The sequence below is a fragment of the Clupea harengus genome, chromosome 8, assembly GCF_900700415.2.
Source record: "Clupea harengus chromosome 8, Ch_v2.0.2, whole genome shotgun sequence".
NCBI lineage: Eukaryota > Metazoa > Chordata > Actinopteri > Clupeiformes > Clupeidae > Clupea > Clupea harengus.
Genome location: NC_045159.1, coordinates 26151687 through 26179545, shown reverse-complemented (window position 1 = coordinate 26179545; position 27859 = coordinate 26151687). Strand labels below are relative to the sequence as shown.

General features: G+C 43.2%; 2 protein-coding genes across 3 annotated transcripts; both read right to left on the bottom strand.

Moving 5' to 3' along the window:
* Positions 1-195: 195 nt before the first annotated feature.
* On the bottom strand, positions 196-17339 carry gucy2d (guanylate cyclase 2D, retinal). Its single transcript, XM_031572518.1, has 20 exons — positions 16995-17339; positions 11150-12197; positions 10583-10884; positions 9682-10054; positions 9519-9594; positions 9248-9353; positions 8364-8483; positions 7728-7811; positions 7428-7604; positions 7164-7320; positions 6731-6880; positions 6310-6458; positions 6037-6200; positions 5663-5855; positions 5213-5387; positions 4082-4180; positions 2573-2667; positions 2342-2427; positions 1798-1893; positions 196-1625 (listed from the first exon to the last, which is right to left on the bottom strand). Exons 2-19 carry the CDS (start codon positions 11994-11996, stop codon positions 1809-1811), a joined length of 3438 nt encoding a protein of 1145 aa, XP_031428378.1. The 5' UTR covers positions 11997-12197; positions 16995-17339; the 3' UTR covers positions 196-1625; positions 1798-1808.
* A 3774-nt stretch (positions 17340-21113) lies between these two features.
* On the bottom strand, positions 21114-24997 carry si:ch211-284e13.9 (uncharacterized protein LOC566600 homolog). 2 transcript variants are annotated; one of them, XM_042708583.1, is made up of 3 exons: positions 23985-24997; positions 22459-22545; positions 21114-21868 (listed from the first exon to the last, which is right to left on the bottom strand). In XM_042708583.1, the coding sequence occupies exons 2-3, from the start codon at positions 22516-22518 to the stop codon at positions 21377-21379; spliced, it is 552 nt and encodes a 183-aa protein (XP_042564517.1). In that variant the 5' UTR covers positions 22519-22545; positions 23985-24997; the 3' UTR covers positions 21114-21376. The 2 variants fall into 2 exon arrangements, with proteins under 2 accessions (XP_042564517.1, XP_042564518.1); XM_042708584.1 differs by lacking the exon at positions 23985-24997 and having other exon boundaries at positions 22459-23071.
* Between the last annotated feature and the right edge of the window lie 2862 nt (positions 24998-27859).

Sequence of the window (27859 nt, the reverse complement as noted above, 5' to 3'; positions counted from 1 at the left end):
TAGCAGACCATGGGTGAAACACTTGACTCAAGCTATTTATCAGTGAGAATCTCTCACTAGAATGAATGAGGGCTGTCTAATGCTCATGTGTATTTCCTTATTCCATGTCGGTGGGCGTTCTTGCAATGATTTATTATTTGTTTGTGGTCCTTTATTGTTATAATTAAATAAATCAATAAGGAGGCAAATCACACATTTTTACTAAACCAAATGTTTATTTACACAAGAACAAGAATGACACAACAATTTTAAACGGGGATGTAGTTAACACCAATGCCCTTGTATATGAGACCAAGATAGACTCTGTATCAGTAACATGTATGTCATACCAGAGGTCCAAGCAGGACCGTCTCCTGAGATGCCTATGCTGTGCTGATGGTGCCCTGTGCAACAGGATAGATCTGGAACTTTAGCTCAATGATATCAAAGACTTCAACACAATGTTGAATTGTATAGTTACACAGTTTAGTGGCAGCTATGCTTCACATCTTTCTGCCATTGTAACAGAAAATGTGTTTTCCAACCTTTTGCTCTTAAAAAAAAATGAAGTTCATGTACATAAATGTAATAAACAAACCCATCTATATACTTCATGAAGAAGCATGGTCAGCTAACACAATATTAACAAGAGGTGAGAGAGTAAACTGCATCAAATTACCTTTCTCTGCAGGACAAAAAATAACACTTGTTTTAAAGTTTCACAAATGTCATATAATGTATGATTGTGAAATGTATGCAAACTGATTTAAGCATTTTTAGGTAATCAGGTGTGAGTTGTCATTCAGTGGTCCACAGACAAGTTGACCTCTATAGACAATGTAATTAGCCATCACATAAAGGGAGCTGGCATTCAAACAACTGCAATGCAAAAGATGTTTCACTGCCCTCTGTGGATTTGTGTACACATGTATTGGGACTTAAAAGCGTTTAGGATTATGGTTTGATTGACGCAATTGGTTCATCTCGTCAATGTTCATTTTTAGGGCTTAAATAGGAGGGAGCAGAAAATAACTATTGCTGGTCCGAGACCAACTAAGTATTTCTACTATTTCATTTGAAGATACTAGTAAGCCTTTAAGACTACAACTGAAACATTTCAGTATATATTTTAAATGCAGCCTATACATGTTAACTTTATAACCTGTTGTTTTCTATAAAAGCACTTTTTGGGTCTTTTGATGGAGGATATATCTATGTCATGCCTAGAGAGTATCCAGAACTGCATGCAGTATTTATCACAAAATATATGCACCCAGATGCCTCTCGTTTCTCCGCTTGCTCCGTAAGGAGTTTGTCTCAAGCAGAGTGTAGTTGATTGTATTTCAGAAGTCTTTGTGTAATCTCTATGAAACCCATCTGTCCGTGCTCTTCCGTCTCATCGCGTTACATTGCTGGACCGTTTGCAATGCTTTCCTCTATTGTCTCGACTGCAGGTGTAATTCTGTTGTTGTCTGCAGTAGACTTAGACTCTTTTTGTGCGTCAAAAGAAAGAGAAAGAAAAAGATCAGTCAAGGGCCAGGGCAGCGGGGCCATTTCAGCAAAGCCCCGTCAACTCCTCACTCCTAGGCGCCTCCTCTGTCCTACTTTCCCAGCAGCGGTCACTTCAGGAGGGAGGGCGCCACCACCTGGAGAAGCACAGCACAACAAGAGCTCAAGCAGGTGTTCTTTCTGGGCCAATCAGATGTCACTGTGGGGTGTCTTTGACATTTTGGATTGTTTCTTGGCTTTAGATGATGTGTGTGTGTATGTTTAAACTTCATAATGTTAGAGAAAAGGGAGTGGATAGAGAGGAATTACCCAGCTGGCTTTTAGGTCATTTTCTTCTGTCGGTCCAGGAACTGCTGCCTTCTTTCTGGTGGAAGCTCGTCTAGACTGATGCCGACGGTACTAGCCCTGGATGTACAAGAACAAACAGGAGAGTTGAAGGATGTTCTGCTGAGGATGCAGTGTGTACAGTAGTTTATGCACACACAGAAAATGTTTCTGATATTAATGGAGGATACATCTTTTACTCCATATCTACGCATCGAGAAGAGGTCTTTTGTTGAACTGTTTCAGGACCCTTTAGAATTTTTTATGTTTATTATATTATGTTTAGAATATTTAGTTTTACAGCAAACAGTGTTTGAGCTCCATTTATGTGGAGTACTCAAATAGAAGCTTCCTTTCGGTAACCGTTACACACAAAGGACCCTTTGCCAGCAACAAGTAGAACATTTAAGCATTCTTCAGAGCTAAACTGCATTCCAGATAGATCTTTGGGGGGGACAAAGGACTCTTTCATCCCATAAACTTATTCCTGAGCACAGTATTGCTGATTCCTGAAGGATGTTCAGCTTACCCTGGAGTAAGGTCTGGAGGTATGGGCAGTGCCTTGGTGAAACTCTCTTTACCAACCAACCAGAATGTCTCTTCAACCCCTTTACCCTGAATGAGAAAACCAGAGGAGAAATGGGGTCAGTGGAGCAAAAGGACAGAGAGAGCGAAAGAGAGAGAGAGAGAGAGAGAGAGAGAGAGAGAGATGATGAAAGATGGAGGAGGGAATGAATGCTTGTGCATATTTTGGCCATACCTTCAGTTCTGTCAAGCCTCTGGAATCTATTTTAAAGCCCATTTTCAAACTCAAGAGGATGTCACATGTGCTCTTGTTGACATGGATTCTGTAAGCTATACAGGTGACATTCCGAAAGGAAACAAATAAACAAACAAACAAACAAACCAAAGACAAGGATTAGTTCCATTTCAATCAGCTTCACACATAGGTTAATGTAACAAACATTGATTACTGAATAAATTAATCACACACACACTCTCTGTCCTCTCCCTCTCCCTCTCCCTCTCCCTCTCTCTCTCTCTCTCTCTGTCTTTCTCTCTTTCTCACTCCATTGCCCTCTCCTTACCCCCCTAGACACAGAATGGGAATGTTAGAGGAGTTAAGCTTTGTCATTGCAAAGTCTCAACACTAGATGGCAATGTTACAAATCTCTTGTGTGTCAGGAAGTTGTTTCAAGTTAAAGGTACATGTATAGTTTCTGTGGGGGGAGAACAATGTATAGTCAACTCCCATAATTGTTAAAAGGTTGAGGACAAGCTCCTTCTTACCCTTTTTAATGCAATTTGTTTACGATGACAAGTTTTAATGATCTCCTGGTTTATGCCAGAAATGAATGTAGTCTCCTTTACGTTTGTTTAAAAAAACAACTATTCAGTCCAACATCTTTATTCATTGGCATTTTAGACTAAAGGTGAGGTGAGAGAGGCCAAGTCTTGGAGGACGTTGGACATTAAACCTTGAGTTGTCTTACTAATTCTGCTGATAGCCTTAAAGGCTTATTGAACGCTGCTCACCTTAAAGCTCTCTAAGCCTCTCGCTACCATGCACTAAGGCACATGCATACTTGACTTTCCATCGACACGCACGCAGACAGACACCCACACACATATGGACGCACATACTGTGAACGCACTTAGAGCTGGAGAAATACACTTATTAGCTCATCCCCACTGCACAACACAAGGCCTCTAAGTGACAATAACAGTGATTTTTAAATGGTGTGTTTTGTTTTTAATCAAATATCACAATATAGGTCCAGTCTGAAACCATTTTGTAATAAAAAGAACAGTCACATTTAGCTAAAACCATTCTCTAAAACCAGTCTGAAAGTCTTTTCGACTGAAGTTGTCTTGAAAAAGTAGAAATATTGAAATGTCCACATCACAATAGTTTGCATGTCCAAAGTCCATTTTAGATGTTAAGATGAAAGTTATCTATTGACTTTCCCAGAAATAATGCTGGAAATAACTATTACCTAATTATATATTTCACATTCATTTATGAAAGGCTATTTCTTTTCAGAATGTCCACATCACAACCATTGATCTTCATCGATTCATTAAAACATGTGATGAATCCTTTCTATGTCAAGCGTTATCTTTCTGAACATAAATTCTGTAAATTAAAGTAGGCTAAAGTTTTGTCAGTTACATTTGAATAATAATAAAAAAAAAAACCTTATGCATGGGGCTATACATTAAAGCAGTATATGCACAAACATGGAGTGTGTTTTAATTCTGTACTCACGCAACGATGTGGATTCCATTCGAGAGGCTGTGTTGACAGTGTCCCCGAATAGACAGTACCTAGGCATAGTGAGGCCCACCACCCCTGCCACGACAGGGCCTAAGAAACACAACAACACACACATAGCTTTTCAAAATATTGTCTTCTCATCATCAAAATACCTGAAAGGTTCCCTTCAGTTCAACCCCATTGTGCGCCTTAACATAATATGACTAACAGCATGTGTCTAATGTATCTTTTACTTTATCTGTTATTATCATTGGAAAATAAATCTGTTCACCCCAGAACGATGTCCATTGCCTTAGTTTAAGGTGGGTCATACCATAGTTAAGGGTATAGTTAAAGATACATATTTAAAGGGATGAATGGATATAAATTATGGAGAGTGTTCATCACACAGTTAAATAATATATGTCTGTGTGCAAGAAAGTCAGAAATAGGTTGGTGTGACTGAGCTGACCGTCCATGAGACAGTGGAACGAAAGGGACGGCGGCCTGTAATTGGATAAGACGGGCTAATGGGATGATTGGAATATGCTTTAGGTTGACATCTCACTTGTTCTTGGAATGCGTACCCTGCACCAAGAGTCATCAAGTAGAAATGAAGCTCCCATAAGGGGTTATGGGACATTGTTGTAAAAATAAAACTTTGTCATAGAAGTGAGTGAGATTCCATGCACTAAATCATACTTGTCACCTGATGCGATCTCTGTCATCTGTATTTGTACTAATCGCCTGCGTTAAAGATTTGAACAGGGAAGGACTTTCCCAGGATTTTCTCTACCGTAAGCTGGTTCAGGCTAGGCTGTTCAGCTTTTCTGTGTGCCCTAATGTTTCTGCAGTACACCGTGAACAAGAATCTGCATGTTATTTTAAACCTGCCATTAAACTGACAAAATTGCAAATTCAAGCATTTCTTATTCAATATGCTGCTTTGTTTAAAAAGACTGTTGCATTTCAACTACTGTCTTTCTCTTTTGAAATAAAGCAGCATATTGAAAAATAACTCATGGGAGTGCAATTATGTCAGTTTGGTGGCAGGTTTAAAGTATAGAATGATCTTATTTAGCATTTAGCAGTAATTTGATTGGATGTTGAGCTCCATGTGAAGGTTTGAGACAACTGCCTTACCTGAATGCAGGCCAATGCGAATCTTGACCTTGACACTAGGCATGTGTCTCATTTGGAAGGTCCCAATACTGTGTAGAATGTCCAGACACATGTTGCACATTTCAGATGCATGTCGGTTATCGTTGCGGTTGGGTACACCTGACGCCACCATGTAGGCATCGCCAATGGTTTCGACCTGTGCAAACACAGAAGCAAAAACACGCTAAGAAAAAAGTCTTTAGGCACTAAACCTGGACTCTGTAAAGCGACTTCGGATATTTAGAGAAGCGCTATATAATATTGAATGATTATTATTATTATTATTATTATTAATAAACATACATTCACACATCAAAGTCCTCTAATTGACAACCTGACACCTATACTTTTAGCATTTGTCAGACTACTAGACTACTTTGATCAGTGAGAGCTCGCCCTACTCATCGCACATGGTTCATGAGGGTCGGTCACCTTGTACACATCGTGCATGGCGATGATGGCATCAAAGCATGTGTAGAGGTCGTTGAGCAGGTCGACCACCTCGATAGGCGTGCTAATAGCCGAGATGGTGACGAAGCCCACTATGTCACTGAAGTACAGCGTCACACAGGCGAAGTGCTCTGGTTTCACAGGCTTCCCTGTCTTCAGGGCCTGGGCTACAGACCTGAAGGCAGAGAGGGGAACACACACACAGGCAGAGAGAAGGCAGAAAAAAACACAATGGTGAGTGACACTTGTTCTGATGGAAGGTGAAGATGATGGATGGTAGCGATGGAATTGTTTTGTTGATGATGATGATGATGATCAGTGTTAATGTCAGAGATGTGAACGAGAGGGGGACTCACTTGGGCAACATCTGAGCCAGGAGTGTGTCTGTCTTCTGTCTCTCCACCTCCAGCTCTTCCGTCCGCTCTCTGATCAGGTCCTCCAGGTTAGAGGAGTACTGCTCCAACATGCGCAGCATGGAGTCGATGATGTTGGTCTTCTTGCCTTTGCTCACGTTCTTAAACTGCAGGGGGGGGGGAGTCAATGAGTCATTGTCATTGGATGGCAACTTTGGCATGTAAACCTTTGTTTATGAGGATGGGGGGGGGGGGGGTATTGGAAGGAGCCCTTACATGCCGGAAGATCTCCTCAAACGTTGGCCTCTTCTCTGGCTCCTCGCTCCAGGCCTGCTTCATGATCTGGAGGATCTCCAGGGGGGCCTCGTCCAAAGACACCTCCGGCCGACACAGTGGAGGGGGGGACTTCACCTTGCTTATAATCTCTGTTCATCAGACATTAATTCATTGATTCATTGATTTAATTTGGGTGATTGTTTTACTACTGCTAAAAACATTGCATTTTGGCAAGGGGTATTTTGGGAGGTATCGCAAACACGTTACCATTATGCATTTGTACACTTCGAAAAATTGTCGTCCACACAGTTATTTCTGTCTTTTTTTTACATTTTTTTCTTTCATTTATTCCGTCTTGTACTTGTCGTCTGTTTTTTTTCCACACTACCTCTGTATTTGTCCCTCTCCCCTCTTTTCCTACCTTTCGGAGGCATGTCCAGCATACAGAAGGGGGCGCATCGCGAGATCACCTCCTGCATGATGATGGCAAAGCTGTAGACATCTCCTGGGTACGTCCCAGGGCACGCCAAGCTGGGGTCCCGCAGGATCTCTGGTGCAGTCCACAACAGCTCTGTAAGAACAAATAGATGGACAAGGAGAGCTATCAGTAAACCAGTATCAGTAATCAGTATATCAGTTATATTTGATATTGTAGTCATTTAGCAGTACATAAGGATTAAACCCATGACCTGGGTGCTTTTTGGCACCGTACTCTATCAGATGAGCTGGTAGGAACACATTTACACAGTACAGTCACTGTCCGAAAACAGATTGAGATTCACAATGTTGTGGTGGACTCACTGGAGCTGCAAAATGCCACGTTTAGCCATCTGCCCTGATTGGCTCCTACTCACCCTCTGGTGAGCCTTCGTCCAGCATGACTCCCTGGCCCCTGAGGATTTCTGTGAAGCTGTAGTCTGTCACCTTTAGCACAAAGCGCCCATCCACAACACAGTTCCGAGACTTCAGCCGTCCATGGATGATGCATTTGTTGTGCAGATACTTCATCCCCTGTTGAAATGAAAACAGCGTGTGAGAAAGAAAGGGGTAGGAAAGATAAGAGACAGATTGTCTAAAGGCTGTGTCTCTTTGTAATTCTCTCTCTCTCTCTTTCTTACCCTGACAAGGTCCAACAGTAAGGAGGACTTGAACATCCAGTCCAGGCGCATCTCCTCACTGTTGATGAGGTCTTCCAGGCTTCCCCTGGTGCAGTGTTCTGTTACGACGCCAAATATCCCATGATCCAAGAACAGCCCCAGGAATAGATTCAAGTTCTCATGCCTAATGTCCGTAAACTAAAACCAGAAAAAGAGGGCAGCTCAGGCAAAGAAGTCTGAGGTAAATGACGACACTATTAATTCTATACTATTAATTATTATTAATATTCTCAAACATCTCAACAAATGCACAGAACTTACCTGTGTAAAAATAGTCAGAGTAGTATCAGTAACACTAGTGACTGGTCCAGCACTGGGGCATTTTTTCAACCACACCCAGTCACCCTAGAAAGAAACAAGAAAATAAAGTGTTGACAAGTTTTGTAACAATGTTCTTTCCGGTACAGAGTGAACAGGTGGAAAATATTTCTCTATTTCTTTGACAAAGCGTCAAGGTCCCACCACACATCTCACACATTAAATTGCATTCTAGTTCTTCTTCACTTAGCAAATTTTTACCTGTAATTTTCTACTGACAGCTTTTGTGTTTTTGTTTTTGTCTTTGTCTACTGACGAACAAGGAAATGGACCTACAGTGTTTGTCCTGTTGTTTGTCAGCGTCGGTTATTTATTTCAAGTAAAGAAACCAAACCCATCCTCCCACTTTTATCTCTAGCTAGTCACCATCACACACACACACACACACACACACTCTCACACACACACACACACACACACACACACACACACTCACACACACACACACACACACACACACACACACACACACACACACACACACACACACACACACACACACTTACACACACACACACATACACACACACACACACACACACACACATACACACACACCGGAAGAACACACTTGCCCACCTCTAAAACAGCCACATTGGAGCAGTCAGGGGTGGAGGTGATGTAGCTTCGGCCGGATACAGAGTGACGAGGAGTCTTTACATCCAGCTGACTCTTCACCATGCTGTCTTGGTTCAGGTTCTACATAAGGAGAACATGGAGAGAAAGAGAAGTGATGACACAAAGGATAGGAGGACCTGACACAGAGAGATATTTCGAGATGTGTTCATCAGTTCATAATGCGTAAGTGGAGATGGAATACTGTGAATGTGTTGGTGTGTGTTTGTGCGTAGTGTGCTATGTGTTGGTGTGTGTTTGTGCGTAGTGTGCTATGTGTTGATGTGTGTTTGTGCGTAGTGTGCTATGTGTTGATGTGTGTTTGTGTGTAGTGTGATATGTGTGCTATGTGTTGGTGTGTGTTTGTGATATGTGTGCTATGTGTGCTATGTGTTGGTGTGTGTTTGTGCTATGTGTGCTATGTGTTGGTGTGTGTTTGTGCGTAGTGTGATATGTGTGCTATGTGTTGGTGTGTGTTTGTGATATGTGTGCTATGTGTTGGTGTGTGTTTGTGCGTAGTGTGATATGTGTGCTATGTGTTGGTGTGTGTTTGTGCGTAGTGTGATATGTGTTGGTGTGTGTTTGTGCGTAGTGTGCTATGTGTTGGTGTGTGTTTGTGCGTAGTGTGATATGTGTGCTATGTGTTGGTGTGTGTTTGTGATATGTGTGCTATGTGTTGGTGTGTGTTGGTGTGTGTTTGTGCTATGTGTGCTATGTGTTGGTGTGTGTTTGTGATATGTGTGCTATGTGTTGGTGTGTGTTTGTGTGTAGTGTGATATGTGTGCTATATGTGGATGTGGTATGCTGAGGACTGGGTTGAGGCGTAGAGACAGAGAGAAATCACTGACCCTTCGGCTGAGCGCCGTGTTGATGAAGACCAGGTCGTCCAGATTGAGAACTGTCTTGCCATTTCCTCCGCCTCCACCTAAACTGAAGCCTGAAAAACCCCCTTTCCTGTAAAACCAACAACATGCGGACATATCACGTCAGCTACATGCACCACAGCACACACAAACACACCCTAACTTGTCTCATAATCCACAAATGGGCTTTAGAGAAATGTTTTGAAAATATATTAAAAAAAAATCTTTCAGGTTTGAGGCCTTTAGTGTGCCTTACTTCACATAGGCAAAGCCTCCTCCTCCCACAGCAACCAGAAAGAGGAACAGGAATAAAAGGGTTACTCCGCTGATACCTGGTGGAGAAGGAGAGACTCGGTCAATCCTTTCACCCTAGACACACGCAATGCGCACGCATACACATCCCTCGACGTGTCTCTCACCTCCTGTGCAAGTGATGTAGGGGCTGAACCAGCAGTTGGAGTCGTGGCTGGGGGTGGACCCGGCAAAGTGAATGGAGCGGCCCAGATACTTCAGCCCGCCAAACTTGCCGGCGGTGTGCGGCGCGTCCAGGATGTGTGTGGACTGCAGCCTGCCGCTTTTGCCGTCGGTGTCCAACACGACGAACTTCACCTGCATGCCCTCGCCCCCGGTGCCACCGTACACGGGCTGGTTGAAGCCGTCGAACTCAAAGCCACCCTCGCCGTCCGGCAACACGCTGCCCGACACCCAGCGCCCGGTGGCTTCCCTCTGCTGCTCAGCTGCCATGGCCGTGTAGTAGAGCATGTTGTAGATGGTGCCGAAGAAAGGAGAAACCTGATGATGGGAACAGAGTTTCAGCTGATGAGGATGGATGGAGTCTGAAACTCACAACCCCTAAAACACACACTTTTCAAAACCAGCCCTCTGTAATGATGCATGTCTTCATCATCAGATCATTTGTATATTTATTAAAGAGCTTAAGGTTTAATATTCATTATTCAACACAATCTTTAACTGAGATGTTGCAAGCATTACAATGGCAATACTTTAAAAATCCTCATTTGCAATAAGAGAGCCAGTTTTGCCTACAGGTTTCATGTATGTCAGTTTTAATATTTTACTTGCAATTATAAGATCCATGAAATTTGTAGCAGATGGATTCATTGGAGTGTTAGAATCTAAATGTAGCAGATCACTGTCTGGTCTGACACAGTCTGATATCTATATGTATTGATGCCTGCAGCACTGACGGTAACTCACCTGTTCCCCCTGTCATATGTATTGATGCCTGCAGCACTGACGGTAACTCACCTGTTCCCCCTGTCATATGTATTGATGCCTGCAGCACTGACGGTAACTCACCTGTTCTGCTGGTGTGCTAGTGCGGACCTCGTTGTTGGTCTGGGCCTCTTTGAAGGCCTCAAAGAAGCTGTTCTCTCCCTGGTCCATGGTGACGGTGAGCACTCCATCATAGGCGCGCCGCAGCTTGACGTCGTCGTTGAGGATGGGATACTCTGCGTTCGTATAGGGCAGAGAGTAGAGCAGGGTGTCATAGGGGATAAAGATGTAGCCCCGATCGATCAACCTCAAGTCCATCGCTGTGGTCAGCAGCTTGTACTGAGCATCGCCTCCTATCAGTACTGAATGCATGCACATGATGATCACTGGGTAAAGAGAGAGAGAGAGAGAGAGAGAGAGAGGGAGGAAAAGAAACACACATAAGACACATTAAAGAAGAGAGTACTTCACAGACATTTTCCTTCTGCTGTAACTCTTGTTGTTTGAGGTAGCATTGCATTTCCCCTAGATGAATTAAACGTATGTTGTGTACAGAAGGAGTATAGTAAGACATCAAACATATACACGACAACAAACATTCTCTATTTTGGTGTCTGTTCTGTATTTGTGTCTCTGTTCAGACACACATACCTTTGGAGTGGTCTGAGTCTCTGATCTTCTGCAGTGCCCTGCGAGGGCCGTCCTGGTCCAGCTCCATGATGGACACGGTTCCCACGGGCAGGCCGAGGTCCCGCAGTGACGACGCCAGCTCGTACCCCGTCGCCTCCCACAGGTCCGTTTCCTCGGCGATGATGCTGACGTGCGCCCACTTGAAGAAGCGCAGGACTGAGAAGAGCACCTGAGACGTGAGGGGCATCGGGCGCAGGAAGCCGGGGTACATCCCCTCGCTCATATCCGGCTTCAGACACCCCCACGACAGGATCCCCTTATCCCAGTTCTTTGTCATTAGGGCAGCTGATAAGCAGTAGCCGGGGTTTGCCGGACCCAGGAAGACCGCCCCGTAACTTTCCAGATCGGCAAAGCGTGCTAGAGCCTTCGATGTCTGGCATTCCTCGTGCACCAGCGCGTAGTCGTACCAGTAGCCTTTGCTTAAATGTGGGTCCTTGTTGATACGGTCCATGGCCATGCGGGCAGCCAGGTCGGGCAGGGCTTTTGAGTACATGGGATCACATGTCCATGGCCCCACCAGGGCTATCTTGAAGGTGGTGCCCCAGGCTTGACAGGGCAGGCAGGAGATCATTATCAGCGGCATCAGCAGCCAGGAGCTCCAAGAGCTGTGGTTGCGGATCGCCATGGTTGTTTGGGTTCCAATGGGATGGGAGTTGTTCGCATTCACTTTCACTTTTGCTTTCGGTCTGTCAGATCTGGTTTTGGTTCGGTGCCTCTGTGTCTTCTGTTCTCTGGATGGGTGTTCCGGTTGCCATCGCGGATGGTGAGAGAGACTGAACATGCGGCTAGAGTCTGTTTGGGTTGCCATTCGGCTCCTATGGTTGCTGCTGGTGACAGACAAGGAGAAATAGGAGATGGAAGGGGAGAGGGAGTGAGGGGAGGCTCCGGGATGTGGAAAGAAGGAGAGTTTGACCGACTGGAGGGTGACGAGCACCCTGATTCGTCCCTGGACACTGTTAGGGGCTCTAGCCCAAAGCCACCAGAGAATCCACCAATCTCCCAGCCATCACTACAGGAGAGGTCAGAGGTCAGAGAGGGATGGAACGCAAGTGAGACAAGGGGAAGGAAAAGTGGAAAAGGGTAAAAAAAAAGAAGCATTAAACAATTATCCATCAGTCAACATTCTTGCAGCATGACTTTCTAGTATCTAAAGATGTCGTGTGATGCCATCATAAATACCGGTGTGCATAGCAATGACTGTTAAACCCATGAACCCATGAACACCTGAGTCAGATCAACTTAAGGGGGGTCCAGATGCCCATCTGCCCATGAAGTCCAACCTCACCCAAACATGTCTGATGCCCATCTGCCCATGGGGTCCAACCTCACCCAAACATTTCTGATGCCCATCTGCCCATGGGGTCCAACCTCACCCAAACATGTCTGATGCCCATCTGCCCCTGAGGTCCAACCTCACCCACACATGTCTGACTCATCCAAGAAGCTTGAGGGCTTGATCACCAACAGACCAGAGGGCTCAACAATTCAACCAGATTCAGTCAACAACTTCCCGGCAGAATCAGGTGATCCTCTCTGCCCATCTGTCGGTGTCCGCGGTGGTGAAGGTGCCATGGTATGATGCCGGTACATGCACCTTGGCCAGGTTCCATGCTCCTGCTAGCTGGCTCCCACAGTGTACATTTGGAAAGCTGATTAGCAGGACTTAGCACGTTGGGTCAATTAACCCCAGTCTCCCCCGGGCTTGTTGCCAGGTAACATGAGGAGAAACCTTTTTTATCTCTCCTTATCTTTTCGGGTTTTTTTTGGAGCAATCCCCCACTGTTTCTCACACACGTCTGACTCTGACTCAACCGTTTGTTTTTTCTGTGCTATGCGTTTATCAGGCCAGAGCGAATTTGTACAAATCATGGTCATGCAGTAATCTTTATCATTGAGGAAAAATAAACTGCAAATAAACGGTTTCCTGTCCTTGTACCCCTCAACCAGTAACCATTTTGAAGTCTCTCATTGTTTCAGTAAACCAGTAGTGTTTTCCGTAAATGTATGTTTAGTTAGACTGTTTAGCCCACTGGGAAATAACTTAAGATTATCTCAAGGTTGGAAAGAACAAGCTGTTAGGATGTATCTTCCCTAGCTGATATTCCCTTGAATGTATTGTTGGAATGAAGTAAATTTGTACACTCCTACAGATTAGGTCACACCTTTTGGAGAGGTCTTCAGAACTAGCCGCAGGTGTTGTATGTTTATTTTAATGTTTTTCATTATTTGATGTTTGCATTGCATGTTGTTTTTTTTAATAATTATTTTTGAATGGACATCTATGCCTATTGTCTGGGACTAATGTATGCATTAACCAATGGATTCATGGCTTCAATAGCACAGTGTTAAAAGGTAAAAGGCTCAGGCCGGGATTATACAGGTGCTAATGGTGGTTACCACATTGTAACCTATTGTATAACCTTGGACATTTGGCCCTATTATATAACCTTGGACATTTGGCACTATTATATAACCTTGGACATTTGGCTTTTCATTAAATGTTCAGCTAAGCTGGTGATTGTATGAAATACTTTTGGAACTTTTTTTTTTATTTCAAATTTAATTGCATTTCATTTTGATGTCAAGTGCTCTGTCATAAAAATGAACTAAATTGCATCAAAGAGACCATGGATTTAACTACACATGTAGTACTTATTATATATGTATGCATACATGGCTACAATTATAATATATCATATATTAGGTATTTGCCATCATTTCATTAATGGCAGAATTACGATTTAAACTAAAAGGGAACATAATGAAACTTGTACCCATTAGAACACCCTTAAACCTTGTGAACTTGTGAACATGTAAAGCATCTTGGCATTTTAGGTCTCTCATCCTGCTTGACCTCATTCATTGTCTTCGCTCAACATGCTATACACATTTAGCCAGAGATGGCAAAAGTCATAGGGATCTTCTAACACTCCAAATATAAGATCTAAAATGAAGATTTCCGTTACTGCGCTTATTCATTGTAATGCAGTGTTTGAGTATTTCAGTTCCCGTATCAAGATTGGTTGTATGTTTTGGGTAAGTGGAATATTATTCAGATGCTGTCTAATGATAAATGGTGAAACCTGTTTGATGTCTTACTGTGCTTATGAACACATGGTATTAGTGTTCACATTTATGCTGGATTAACCATAAGCATTTAATTAACATTGTTATCAACATTACTAAATTATTCTGTCATTTAGGTGTAATAGAAAATATGTCCCTGAACTCTAACAAATAAGATTATGGAAATTGCAGGACATCAGATTAAGTAATAGTTACACTGCCCTTCACATCTGGAGGTGTCCAAGTAGGCACATATTCATCAGCGTATCATATTGTTGCACTATGTAGTACAATTTAGCTCATGTTACTTAGGTATACGAGTATTTGTCTTTGTAGTTTTAAGAGACAATTTAAAACCATACCTCCAGCTCTCTACCCCGACCCAGTCTTGCAGGTATGTGAAACATATTTAGCCATTTGAAGCCCTCATGGTCTGAATATTCGATATTCAGATTAACTTAAGACGTGTATCAATTTAAGAAGTCAATGTATGATCAACTATCTATGAAATACAACTATTCAACCTTTGAAAATATTACTTCCTATATGTTATGATCAAGTGTAACAGTAACATACAGGCTGTGAAGAATTCATTTGTGGCCTATTTGACTACATCCACTCTGGTAGGCAGGACAGCACTTAGCTTCTTCCTAACCTGTTTAGCAGTCAGATGGTCTTGACATCATGGCTTTGGGGAAACTTTGCCCCGATCAGTCAAAGAAAGTTGACACTGAAGCTGCAGGGAGCATTAACAATAAGTTCAGAAATGTATATCAATTTCCCATAGCTCTCTATATCTTACTGATTAAAAGCTGTCCAAACAACTAGTGATTTAAAGCATGTTTGTCCCTGTTGTGGAAAGACATCATCTCTAATCTCGAGAGTCTCCACCACGTGGTGTTTTCACCCACTCACAGTCTAAAACAAACCATTGCTTTTTATTTTTGATTGTAGTTATGGGGCTCTCTCATCTACAGTACAGGCTCAGTGCAAATAGGTAGTTTTGGATAATTACATTACTCACCTGTTATTTTACTTTACCTTGCTATGTATACCTGTTGTGTCAGATCCAGTTTCCCATGTACACCTGACTGGAAGAGTGTGTTTCTTGATAGCCTCTCTGTTCTTTGACTAGTGCACTTGTGTCTTGTGGACCACTATTGCACTACTATAGTCACAACTATAATGTATAGTCACAACTATACTGCACTACTATAGTCATAATTGTCCTGGTAAACCACCAAAGGCAGGATACGTGTAAAGACTGAACCCAAAAGAAGGAGTTATTTGGCCGGGTGCAGAAAGCATGTACAACAAATGCATGTACACTAAAACATTGTGGACTAATGTCAGTATGGACAGACATCTGCATGGCACTTTGATGAATCAATGCTCTCTCTGCTTCACAAACCACAGCATGCTTTTTCCTTGACTGAGTTCTTTTGTTGACTGTGCCATTCAAGTTGCATACCATCATACCTCTCCTAACAGCGTGCCCCCTTCGTAAATTCCCAAGGGTGTTGGTTGCAAAACTGTCATAATCAGTGTTTAGACCTCTTTAGTTGTTAGGTGTCCATAGTAATTTGATTAGTAAATGCAATTTACTTTTGAAGATTAGTATGTATTCTCAAAATGTGTTTGGGATTAGGATTATCAACGAGTAGTAACATGTCCTTATAAGAGAAGTACATACTATCACGTGTTAGTTATTTTGGTATATTATAATGAGGACACTATAGAGCCGTACGTTTTAACTTTTTTTTTTCAACTTTATAGTATGTTTTATCCAATGTGATTTTTATGTGGAGATATGACCTCAGTGAGAGGAAAATAATTCCTTCCTGTTCCCTTACTTCCTCCCTCAACACAAATAACTTCTTCTTGCAGTTCAACCTCACTCTGTTAATGTACCATCCTTAGCATGAGTGGACAATTATTTCTAGAGTAAGAAATTGTTTATTGCTTGTTAAGAGGACAATTATTATTATTATTATTTGATGTATTTTACGGATTGTGTTTTTTGTGATTAACATTGTTAATTAACAAGTTTACTGTCTCATCCTAAAAATGAAGTTTGTGTTCGTTTCAGAAGTCTATGCTATAGTTCAATCATGTATCTCACTGGCCCTAAGGAAAGTGAAAGTAGTCACAGGCCCATTACAGATCATGTATCTCACTGGCCCTATGGAAAGTGAAAGTAGTCACAGGCCCATTACAGTCCACATCGTCATCAGTCATGCTGCACTGTTAGTCTGACATGTAATATCTTAAAAGCTACACACACAGCGAGTTACCCAAACACATTTGATCTCACCTTGGGAACCTTTGGTTGACCTTTATTGTGAAGACCTCGTAGCTGGTCTAGATTGACAGCCTACGTATGCAAGGCCTGAACTAACCGTTCGGACTGAATGACAATTTAATATGTGTACACTAACCAGGCAAAATCTACTGTTAGTCTAACTCTTGATACCTGATCCCTTATCCTCTTGTGTACTGTACTCTGCAATAGTGTATGTGTGTATGTGTCTGCATGTCATTTTATGTAATAGGTAATAGTTATTTTTCTTATCTTATAATTGCCACAGTACAAATGTGACAGTTTTTGCTAGTGGTTTTAAACATTTTAACCATTGTGCGTAGCAGGGCCTTGAGAATTACTAGAGGTCACCATGCATTAGGCAGGTAACACTAGAAAGGTCACACCAGAAAGAGATCATAAAAAGAACAAGATTCTCACCTGCATAGATCCAGTCGCTGTACCCAATTGAGCTCCAGATTATCCAGATTCCAGAATAAATACAGTATCAGAAGTAGAAAAAAATAAATATCCCAGATACGTCCCCTTGGTAAGTATGTCTTTGTAGCAGTTCAAAAAAGAAAATGTACAGGTTTTCCAGTCGAGAAATTGCTGTGGTTCTGATTTTCTTTTTGTCCTAGGAGGTTTGTGGCCTTGTGATGGACTGGGACTATCCCCAAACCAAGGCGCCTAGATCTGAGGGAGGAGAACCGGAGAGAAAGGTGACCTTTCCAAGCCTCTGATCTGCCAGGCGAAAGACAGCTTGTCGATCTGGAGGAGGAGCTGCACGATAGGGGGGAGGAGAGAGGAGCTGCACAGGGGGTGCGCGGACACCCAGGACTTGACTTGCCTTCTCAACCTTCTTGAGCCTTTAATCCACACTCTCCTAACAGTAAGAGTGTGTGTGTGTGTGTGTGTGTGTGTGTGTGTGTGTGTGTGTGTGTGTGTGTGTGTGTGTGTGTGTGTGTGTGTGTGTGTGTGTGTGTGTGTGTGTGTGTGTGTGTGTGTGTGTGTGTATATGAGGCGAGTGGGTGGGTTCTCGGGTGAGAGAGTATGACACAACCAACCAAGTGCTGAGAAGCTCCAACCTGCCCTTCATCCCAAAGGCTTATGACAAAGACTCTCTGAAGCCATTTATGAGGAAGATGGGAATACCAAATCTGGCCTGACATATATACTACAGGGTTCTGTCATATTGGGCAGAGATGGCATAATGGGGCACGCAATGCCTCTATGCACCGGGATAAAAACCTCTTTCTGGCAGCCGTGTGAGATTTGAGTTCCCAGGAATGGCTAAGCCCAACAGCCCTTTGTCATTCACAACCACCTACAAAACCAATTACTCTGAGATCACGATGGGCAGTTGGACAGTCGTGGCACGGCTCCTTCTGGAAGCCCAGGAGCAGTGTTGAGCGAAGGGATGACTGGGGCCCCTTGGAGGCTTTTGAGGGGTCACAAGGAACCCTGCTTCAATGACAACCCATCATTGTTATGATACAGAGAAAGACAGCGCCCGGGGCAAAATGAGAAAAAGGAAAAAAAAGAGAAGGGGGTCGGTCAGAGGGGGTAGAATCATCACCACCAAAGCACAACCAAAGGAGGGAACATGAATACGCATACACATTCCCAGCACAAGTGCAGATGACCTGCACAGCGTTACAGTTTGACAGTGCAACTGAGCCACCCCAGCTTACATCCATGCCCTACTTGTGCCTCCCCACGCCACGGAGGTCGGCGATCCCGGGTGACAGATGATGCCCGCTGGAGACTGGAGCAGTAGTGGCAAGAGCACTGGCAGGCACACAGCAGGGGGGGGGGGGCGAGGGCGAGGGCACAGAGGCTTACTGGGCACAGAACAGGCTGCGCCTCACAGTTGTGCTTATGACATAGGTCTCACAGACACGCATACTCACACAACCAGACACGCGAGCCACTGTTTGCATTCACACACACGCACACAGACGCATATGCACATGAACAGAGGTACACTCAGAAAGGCTTAATAACTCACATCACATAACTTTGCATGTACTGTGAAATGTTATGATCTCTGTATGTGTGTGTGTGTGTGTGGGTGGGGGGGTGCTTGTAAGTGTGTGAGTGTGTGTGTGGGGGTGCGTGAGAAAGAGACTGATAAGAGGTGGAGCAAGCCAACCTCTGTGTATGTTTGATCAATCTTGTTGTCTTGCCATCGATTCAGCCTAGTTGGACTAATCAGATTAGCGAGACTGCTAAACTCAGCGGCTACCTGCAAGCCTCTTTGCTCCGTGAGCGGGGGAGTGGCAGCCTGGTAGCAGAGTGCAGATTCATGCTACCTGTCACAGGTACACACACAGGACGGACTCCAAGTTAGCCCCGTGAGCTTTACTGGGCCAGAGTGAATGTAATATTGGTGAATGGAATCCAGAGTGATGGAAGTCTAAAACATCGATTCGACAGCACAATCTAACTGGCCAAACGCATGCTCTATATGTACCGTTTGAGCACATTATACCGCATAAGTGTTTGATAAAGAACTCTTTACAGACTTTCTTTCTGCTTCTCTCAGCATTCTGTGCTGTTTTCTTCTCCTCTCTTTTCCTCCTTGTTCTTCCATACTGTTCATCAATCCCTTGCTTTCTTTCTTCGTCGTCTTACCTCTAAGCTCCAAGTCAAAGTGAATTAGGCCAGAGGGCAGTTAATGAAATCAGCTTTCAAAGGGGCCTGGCTTTCCCCCTCCATGGCTTCACCTGACATTAGTTGACTCAAGGAGCTGTAACCATGGACAACCTCCTAGCGAGTCCTCCTAGTGAGCTGTTCCCAACATAGAGCAGTGGCCTAGATGCACTCATTCGTGAATTTATTAGCATGCACAGCACAGTAGACAAAACGTGGCAGAATAATTACATGAACAAGGCAGTGATTAACCTTAAAAGCTGACAGACAGACGGACGGATAGATAGCCTGGTTCCAATATGGACAATTGAAGAATCAAATTAGCAGAAAGCTGAATAGAGGCTGTGGATGCTGAGAAAGACTGATCTTTCTCTGTCAAACTGATGTCGGACCTACAAGTTTTTACAGTTTGCCTGCTTTAGTTAACATTTACATTTACATTTACATTTAGTCATTTAGCAGACGCTTTTGTCCAAAGCGACGTACAATGGAGAGAACAGTCAAGCTAAGAGCAATAAAGAACATGGTGTAACAATAAATACTACTTTACATAAGAATTAGAAAAACGACCTAGAAAGGAAAAAGAAGTGCAGGAATGTAACTGCTGAAGTGCAAGTTAAGCGCTAGTCAAGGTGCCAGTTAGGAAGGGAGGTGCTCTCTGAAGAGTTGGGTCTTCAAAAGCTTCTTGAAGGTAGAGAGGGACGCCCCTGCTCTGGTAGTACTAGGCAGTTCGTTCCACCAACGTGGAACTACAAATGAGAATAGTTTGGATTGCCGTGCTTGCACGGACGGCAGTGCCAAACGACGCTCACTAGACGAGCGCAGCGGCCCTTACAAGAGCATTTAGGTAGGTGGGAGCAGAACCAGCACGCACTCTGCACATGCACCCCAACACATTCATAGACCTTTATTAGCAAATAATTTGGCCTTTTAACAAACTTTTCTTCATAAGCCAATGAGCTGATGAACATTTTGCAAAACTATGCAGAATCACATGTGTTGGGTACGTCATTACATTCACATGGGTGTGAAAGCTTGGTAGCTAGCTAGATGCATAGCAGGTTAAAGAGACAGACAGATAGAGATCAGTAGTCAGCAGTATTAGGGTCATAATAAAGAGTGCACGGGGACAGTGGAAATAAGTCGCGTGCCGAGGTTACCCCAAAAATAAGTCTGTTTCCTGAAATAGACTGTGGATTAGTGCAACACCCTTTGATCAGAGCAGAAATAGCCCTTTAAGTTTATAGTGATAGGGGTTGTCCTTCTCTGGATCTGGCTGTCCACAGATTGTATGACACAACCCCTTTCGCTCTCCACCCCTCCCCGCTGGTGCCCTATAGAGACCTGTACAGGGGAAACTCGGACACTGGAATGCATTCAATCCATCAGAAGTTCCTGGTACTGGGGCGCTGCTTCATGTACTGGGAAGACTGTGCATGTCAGTGCGCTTTGTGGGAGTTGCTATGTGTGGAAGGTTCACTGTAACAGACCACCGCTGACCTTAGACAGTAATACCAAGCAAAGATGTTGTTCTCTGCTCTTGGCAAATGATTCACTGATCTACGTGGTTGTGTTTGCCACTTCATGGTGTCAGTTCGTCCAAGTAATTGCTATGGTATAATCTCTCCATAGCAGTTTGATTCAAGTGTTACGACTTGTGCCAGGGAAAGTGTACCTGGAGATGCTTAGCAAGTAATCCTGCTGGCCTAGGAGATGGCGAGACATCTCTGGGCTAGGTCTATATTTACCACAGTTCTCTGTGCTCTCTGCTTACGTAAGGTGTGTGTCCTCTCGCAGAACTGAGACAGAGGCTGGGAGGGTTGACCGACTTTTACGTTGTGCTCATTTTATCAGAGAGCAGAGGGTTCAAGGTTTTCATCAGCATGCTGTACAAAGATGCCTGAGTCAGGCGTTTTTTTTATTTCATTTTGGATCTCAGTAAGTCTTAATTAAAAGGGAGGATAATAAAATATACAAATCAGGTAAGATGGAAGAAGACAGGATATGTGATGTGATCACCAGGTTATAGTCCTTCTACAAATAATGATATTCACACAGTCCTTTTTTTGTGACATGTAGACATGTTCAAAATTGTTAGATCACTTGGGAAGCAAAACGATTTCACAAGAGGCACATTCTATAACTCTACCTCAGCATAAGCCTAACAGCTACAGGCTCAGGACTGCTGCACTGTTATCCACTAAGACACAGGGGCCATCACCATCTTCATCATCATCATCATCATCATCATCATCACCACTAAGTCCACTAAAGTTATATTCATACTCCTCCTCAGGATAGCACTCATCGCGGAGGCAGCGGAAGCAGAACCCCTTGTCACAGTGGGGGCAGGTGATGTTACTGCATCCCACCCCGTCATGGGTGAGCAGGGCTTTGCAGCCCGGGCAGGCCCTGAAGAAGGGGCAGCCGAACGCGGCACTGTTGGGGTCCATGATTTTCTCCGCAGAGAGCAGGGCAGCGCGCAGGGCACACTGCGGGAGGGAGCAGCTGTGGCCCTGGGACAGGGAGCCCGTTCTGGGCCACTCGCGCCGGCAGGCCCAGCAGAACTGGTAGACCCGGCGCAGGGACTTGGAGCACAGGCGGCACACGGAGCGATGGCCCTCCACAACACGGCCGTCAGACTGGAGACAACGGGGGCACTAGGGATGAGGAAGGGGCAAGAGGAGAGGGGTGATAAGAGGAAGTGAGAGAGAGAGAGGAAAAAATGTGTATATATATATATATATATATATACACAAACACATACTAACACTGACAAAGCATCTCAAACTTGAATGAAAAGACTTAGATGTCATGGAAAATAAGTAGAATCTCGAAGTGCAACCAAACAAATACTACATTTGCTAAATGATTTTTACAAAAATGTTACTTCAAAGCAATTTAAAGTATAAAGTATTTTTTTAAAGGATGTGGATATCAAACCATAACCTACATACAACCTCAAATCATGACATGCTAAACAAAGCTTTTTTGATTGAATTCACTGCATCACATTCCCCTGCGGTCCCTGTTCATTATACACTGTGAATTTGGGGCAACAATGGCACACTACTGTCCCTCCAGCGATGGAACAAATAATGCATTTAACCTAGTCACTTCACACGGTAGATGCGGGACCAAATCCTCATTACATAAGTCCCTCCAATGCCTCGGCTCTGACCCACTGCCTAAAATACCACCCGTGCGCCCCCGCTGACGTCATACCGGGTCGGTCGGTGACGTCTTTTACCTGTATCTTCTTGGATGGGACACTAATAGTCTGTCTGTTTCCGGGCCAAGCGGAAGCCATGGCGATGGGAGAGGGAGGAGTGGAAGGCTGAGGGACAAGACAGCACAGGTGAGTCAGGTGAGGACAGAGAGGGGCGGAGAGCTGCTCCAGTCACTTTCACTTTAGCTAATGACTGAAGACCACAGTCCAGTTTCCTAATGTCACGCTACTGATTAACTACTGATTTTTTTTTCATTCCTAACGGGTTACACATGAGGAAATATGGTTAAAGAAAAATGATTACACAATATTCAAGTGATTATCCATGGCCTCTACTCTCTATTTTAGTTCTTTTTTTTTTACAATATATTTATTTACCTGGACATTGTTTAGTCAGTCAAATGTTCAATGAACTTTGAGCTGAGGTGCTTTGAGGAATGAACAAATAAACAAAACTCAGTGAACCTCAGCTTGCCAACACCGTCCTGTTCCCTTTCATAATTTCAAGTAATAATATATTAATTTCTTTTCACCAATGCAGCTAAGGGCACTGAGGATACTGGAGCATCATGAGGTAAAAGCAATCACTGTGATCCAGAGCTCCATACTGTGAGACTGGACATGTTAGAGCCTCCTTTTAATATGATGACCTTTTAATATGATGACCTCATGGCTTATGTTTCCTTGTTAAGATAGGTCTATCGTTATTCAGTACATCTCATTGACATCATCAGTTGTCTTGAACAATGTGCTTGCGATAGTGTGCCATAAAGAATATCCAAACAGTTCATGGAGGCATTCAACTGAAAATGGGGTCATTGCTGTACAATCAGGGGATATAGAAACAATGTATAACTGTGTGAATTTACAATATGATTCAGTGCTTGTATGACTAAATCAATTGCAACATTTGGATGGGTTCTGTTCTCATCTGCTGTTCTGAATTTGTTTTGGCTGTATGAAGTTCCACGAACATGAGAACAGACTCATAGGAACTCACTAGGAACAACAAAGATTAACCAATCTACTTCCAGTCCATGAGTCATTTGATTGCAACTGTGTTGTCTCATGGGGACTGGGATCCCTGTTCGGGTCATTCAGGGATTCTCTCATCTTAGCTTCCCTAACTTGAGGACAATGCTGTTCCTCTGTTGATTGTTTTAAGCGTGTGAATAAAGACACGACAAGTCAATCATTTTGCAGTCTATCTATTACCTTAAAAAAGATTAGTCTTCTGTTAAATGTGTCTGTGACAAGGTGTCGTCCCCATGAATGTCTGAAGGCGACACCTTGAGCCTCATTGTTTGCATGCATTTCATGTATTTTTAGGACAAAACAGCTAGCCGACAAGAACAAATATGTACTCATGGTTATGAAATGACAAGAGTCTTTGGCAAAGTTCAAAGGCCCCACACAGATAAGTGAAGACAACACCTGAGATCGTAATATGCGCAGCATTTTCTCTCTCACGTAACTTTCATGCATAGTTTCTAGTTAGGAGTTAAAAGTTGCGGTAATGATATAATGAAAGCAATGAAATTCGGTACCTTTTAGTCAGAAGTTTCCTTTGAAAGAAGATCTTTCACTAAACCCTTTCTCTTTTTATTTCTTAACTAAAAGAGAAAGTCAATTTGTTGTTTGATTTGGGGGGAAGTCCACACCAGTAATAGTAATATGGTTTCATTTTCTCTTATAAATGAATGCCACAATAAAAGCACCATAGCAAGTAAGGCGTAGTGTGCCATGTTGATTCAGAGAGCTGCAGTACTGTAGCGTTTGGTGTCTTTAGTGTGAATCTCAATGCAGTAGTGCTCAATTATCTTTAGCAGTATAGACTAATTGTTGACAATGATATAGAGATGAAAATATAATTTCCTTCCTGCCTGCCTGTGGTAGATGTTCCTATACACGCCTACAAATAATTTAGTAACTAGCTCCCTCTGCTGGTTCATTTATGTAGTGTTTCTTCTGGTTAAAGTCAAGGAGACCAAGGCACTTTGGAATTACAGATGCTGTTTGCTTTTTGTTGTTGTTGTTGTTGAGTGAATAGCAGAGCTTCCATACCCAAGATGCCATTCTCAAGGCATAATTGAATGGCACAGTTTATCAATATCACTGTTGATGTTTTATGTGTTGTTTCTCTGTTTTGTGTGTTTAGTTGGACTTTTAAATCTCTTCTTCTCAAGCCCCTCACAGCTGCATTAATACACCTGAAAAAAAAAAAAACAGAAGATATGTAGAACGCATATAAATATTGAGGAGCATTGCCTTTCTTTAGAATATCCTCACTGTTGTTGATCAAGAGAAATATTTTTATGGTTAGACAAAAAGAGTGCAATAGGGGGTACGTGCAGCAGGGGGTCCCAAGCAGACATCCATACCTACATATGTGAGCTTACACCTTGAATGCTCCTGTGATCAGATGTTGGTACCTCGTTCATTTGATGTACCTCGTTCAAAATGCTCTGGGCTGTGAGTGTAACAGGGATGCACACGGACTGACTACAGCAGGCATATTCATCATTGTTTGTTTGGTCTTCCACCAGCACCTACACGGCTTAGACCCTTTTTGTCACCGCCTGCAGCTGTGTGTATTTCTTTAAGGTCTTCTTTAGCTTGTGTGCTAATGCATTCTACTATGGCAACACTGCAGAACCAAGTACCAGTACCAGTCCCAAGCAACATCAGTGATTCTAAGGACACACTGCATGTGAATGTATTATCAAGTGAAAAAGACCATTTACATTACAAAAATATACAGTGGAAATTATACAGTTATGATAATGTCCACATTTCCTTAAAGATTCAAACTGCAATGAGAAGTCCTTTTGTTTCGTTGGCTTACAGATGCGAATGAATATCTCCACCCGGATAGACAGAGGCGTGTACTTTGGGCACACTATGAGTGCCACAGTGGCATAAGATCACTCCACCATGGTGTTTCATTGCTATTCTCAAACAACCTTAACATGTACGTTTTTCCAATCCAATCTACTTCACCCATCTTTAAATCCATTCAAATAACTCCCACAACATCAAAAATCTGGAAGGACCACAGTTTTCCTCAAATCCATCGCGATACTATTGAAGTCGTGCTCACTGGCACAGGATCGACATCCTTCCTGTCCCCACTACCTAATTGTTTAGCCATGTAAATGAAAACAAATCAATGATAACGTTATTGTCCTTTCCAGTCCACAGCGACTGACCTAAAACCTCTGTCAATGGGTGTATTCTTTCTAAATCACAGATCACATTCACAAACTATAAGGGACTCTCTGATTCTCTCTGGGTCTTTCTTGTCCATTAGGATTGCTCCCTCTGTGGCCATTAGGGAGTCTTTGGACTCCTCATTGGACTCATCACCCTCGCGTACACTGGTCATCTCTCAGTCTCAATAGGTCATTTATCATGGGGTCATTGTGTAATTTGATACTAGTGGTCATTGAGTAACTAAACAAAACGGAATGGAGTCAAACCTGTGCTCTGTGCTACAGTCATGATTTGGTTGGTTTCTCCATCTATTATCTTGTGATCATGTGAGTTGCAAAGCAGTCAGTGAATGTTTTATTTGGCCATGTGTTAAAAGTTGACCTTCGTATTGATCACTGGTATGCCTGGATGCATGTTGGTTGTCCAAGTCATCACTCCTCCCTCTGGGATAGAAGCATTTGGTCACATTCAGAAACACAGTACCTCAACATTCCCTAGATACCATTCCCCTCTTAGTTTTTCTCAGAACCACGCAAGAATCATTACTGTAAGGTGGCCTTAAACGCACTCCCTTGATTCCTCCTAAATCTATTGACATGTGGTAGCTCCTTTCTGAAGTCATACACAAATCTACATTTATATTATTAAATTATACATTTTAAATTGCTTATTTATATACCCTGAAATATTAAAGCTAACAACCAGTTGTTGTTCTCACCGTCACAACAATCCCAAGACTTTATTCTATAAAGACAACTAGGTCCAAATAGCACTTATTGGCATTTAGAGTTCCCAATGCATTTACTTGACTACAATATTTCTTCATTTGGCAGACACCTTTACCCAAGACGACCTACACATGAGGAGCAGCAGTAAGTCAGGAGACCTGATGAGAGTAAACACAAAGTACTGTAGGGATCTGGCCCAGAAGAATGCAGACTGACGCAGGTTCTAATGCGGTTCCTGTGCCCCCATACACCCCATGACTTCGGAAGTGCCATTTAAAGGCCAAAGAACACACACGGAACCAGGAAACAGGATGCAGGTCTGAGACTGATACACTAACTTAAAACAGGCCTAAACTAAAGCCTCAAACAGTTATTCACAAAAGGGAAGGCACAATCACATTTTTCCAAGATAGAACACTGAATTACTGTAGGGATCTGGCCCAGAAGAATGCAGACTGACGCAGAGATATCAGGTTCTAATGCGGTTCCTGTGCCCCCATACACCCCATGACTTCGGAAGTGCCATTTAAAGGCCAAAGAACACGTTCTAGTCTCTGGATCTCTCCCTCCATTCCTCATCCCACTTCTGACTTCTGAAGCAAGCTGGCCCAGAAGACTGCAGACTGGAAAAGAGATCTCAGGTTCTGATGCCCCTCCTGTGGCCCCATACACCGCATGACTCCAGAAGTGTCATTTACTGGCTGAAGAACACACACAGAACCAGGAAACATAAAACAGGGCTAAACGAAGGCCTCAAACACCAGTGAAACATGGACGAAATTCCAATTACAGTTACTCACGCTAACACCAGACACAAAAGCGAAGGCACAATCATATTATTCCAAGATAGCACCGGAATTACCGAACACGCAGTTCCTTGTTTGCAGGGCATGCTGGGAGCTGTCTTGCCCACACACACATGGAAGCGTGCAGCCTCCCTTCGCATGCTACAGTACTAACTCTAATCAATCTGACAAATGGGCCTCATCAGGAGCAGAGAGAAGTGCACAGTAAGTGTAAGAGTATTAGAAGTGTTACAGGTGTTAGGAAGGAAGATGATCTCAGCAGAGATAAATAAATATCATCATCATCATCATCATCATCAATATCATCATCATCATCATCATCAATGCATTGATTTGTCCTTCATTTGCCCTTTAGGATAGACCACCCAGCAGCGCTATGAAAGGGCGGGTGAGGATTATCGGGGTCTGGAGGTGAACGAGAGTTCTCAATCATGTTTATAGAATTTAGAAGATTAACCTACTCTACTGTAAACATTTTTGCATTGACCAGAAATGACTCTATTGTAAACTGTCGTAAACTCTATTGTTCTCTATTGTATGGATCATTTTGGCCTCCAATGCCTTTTTCTTTCGGGATCAATGAAGTATCTGTCTATCTATTTATCCATCTCGTAAATGTTTGCCTCCTGAGTGACATTCACTGCTTTGTGAGGATACGCCCTTACCACAAATCTG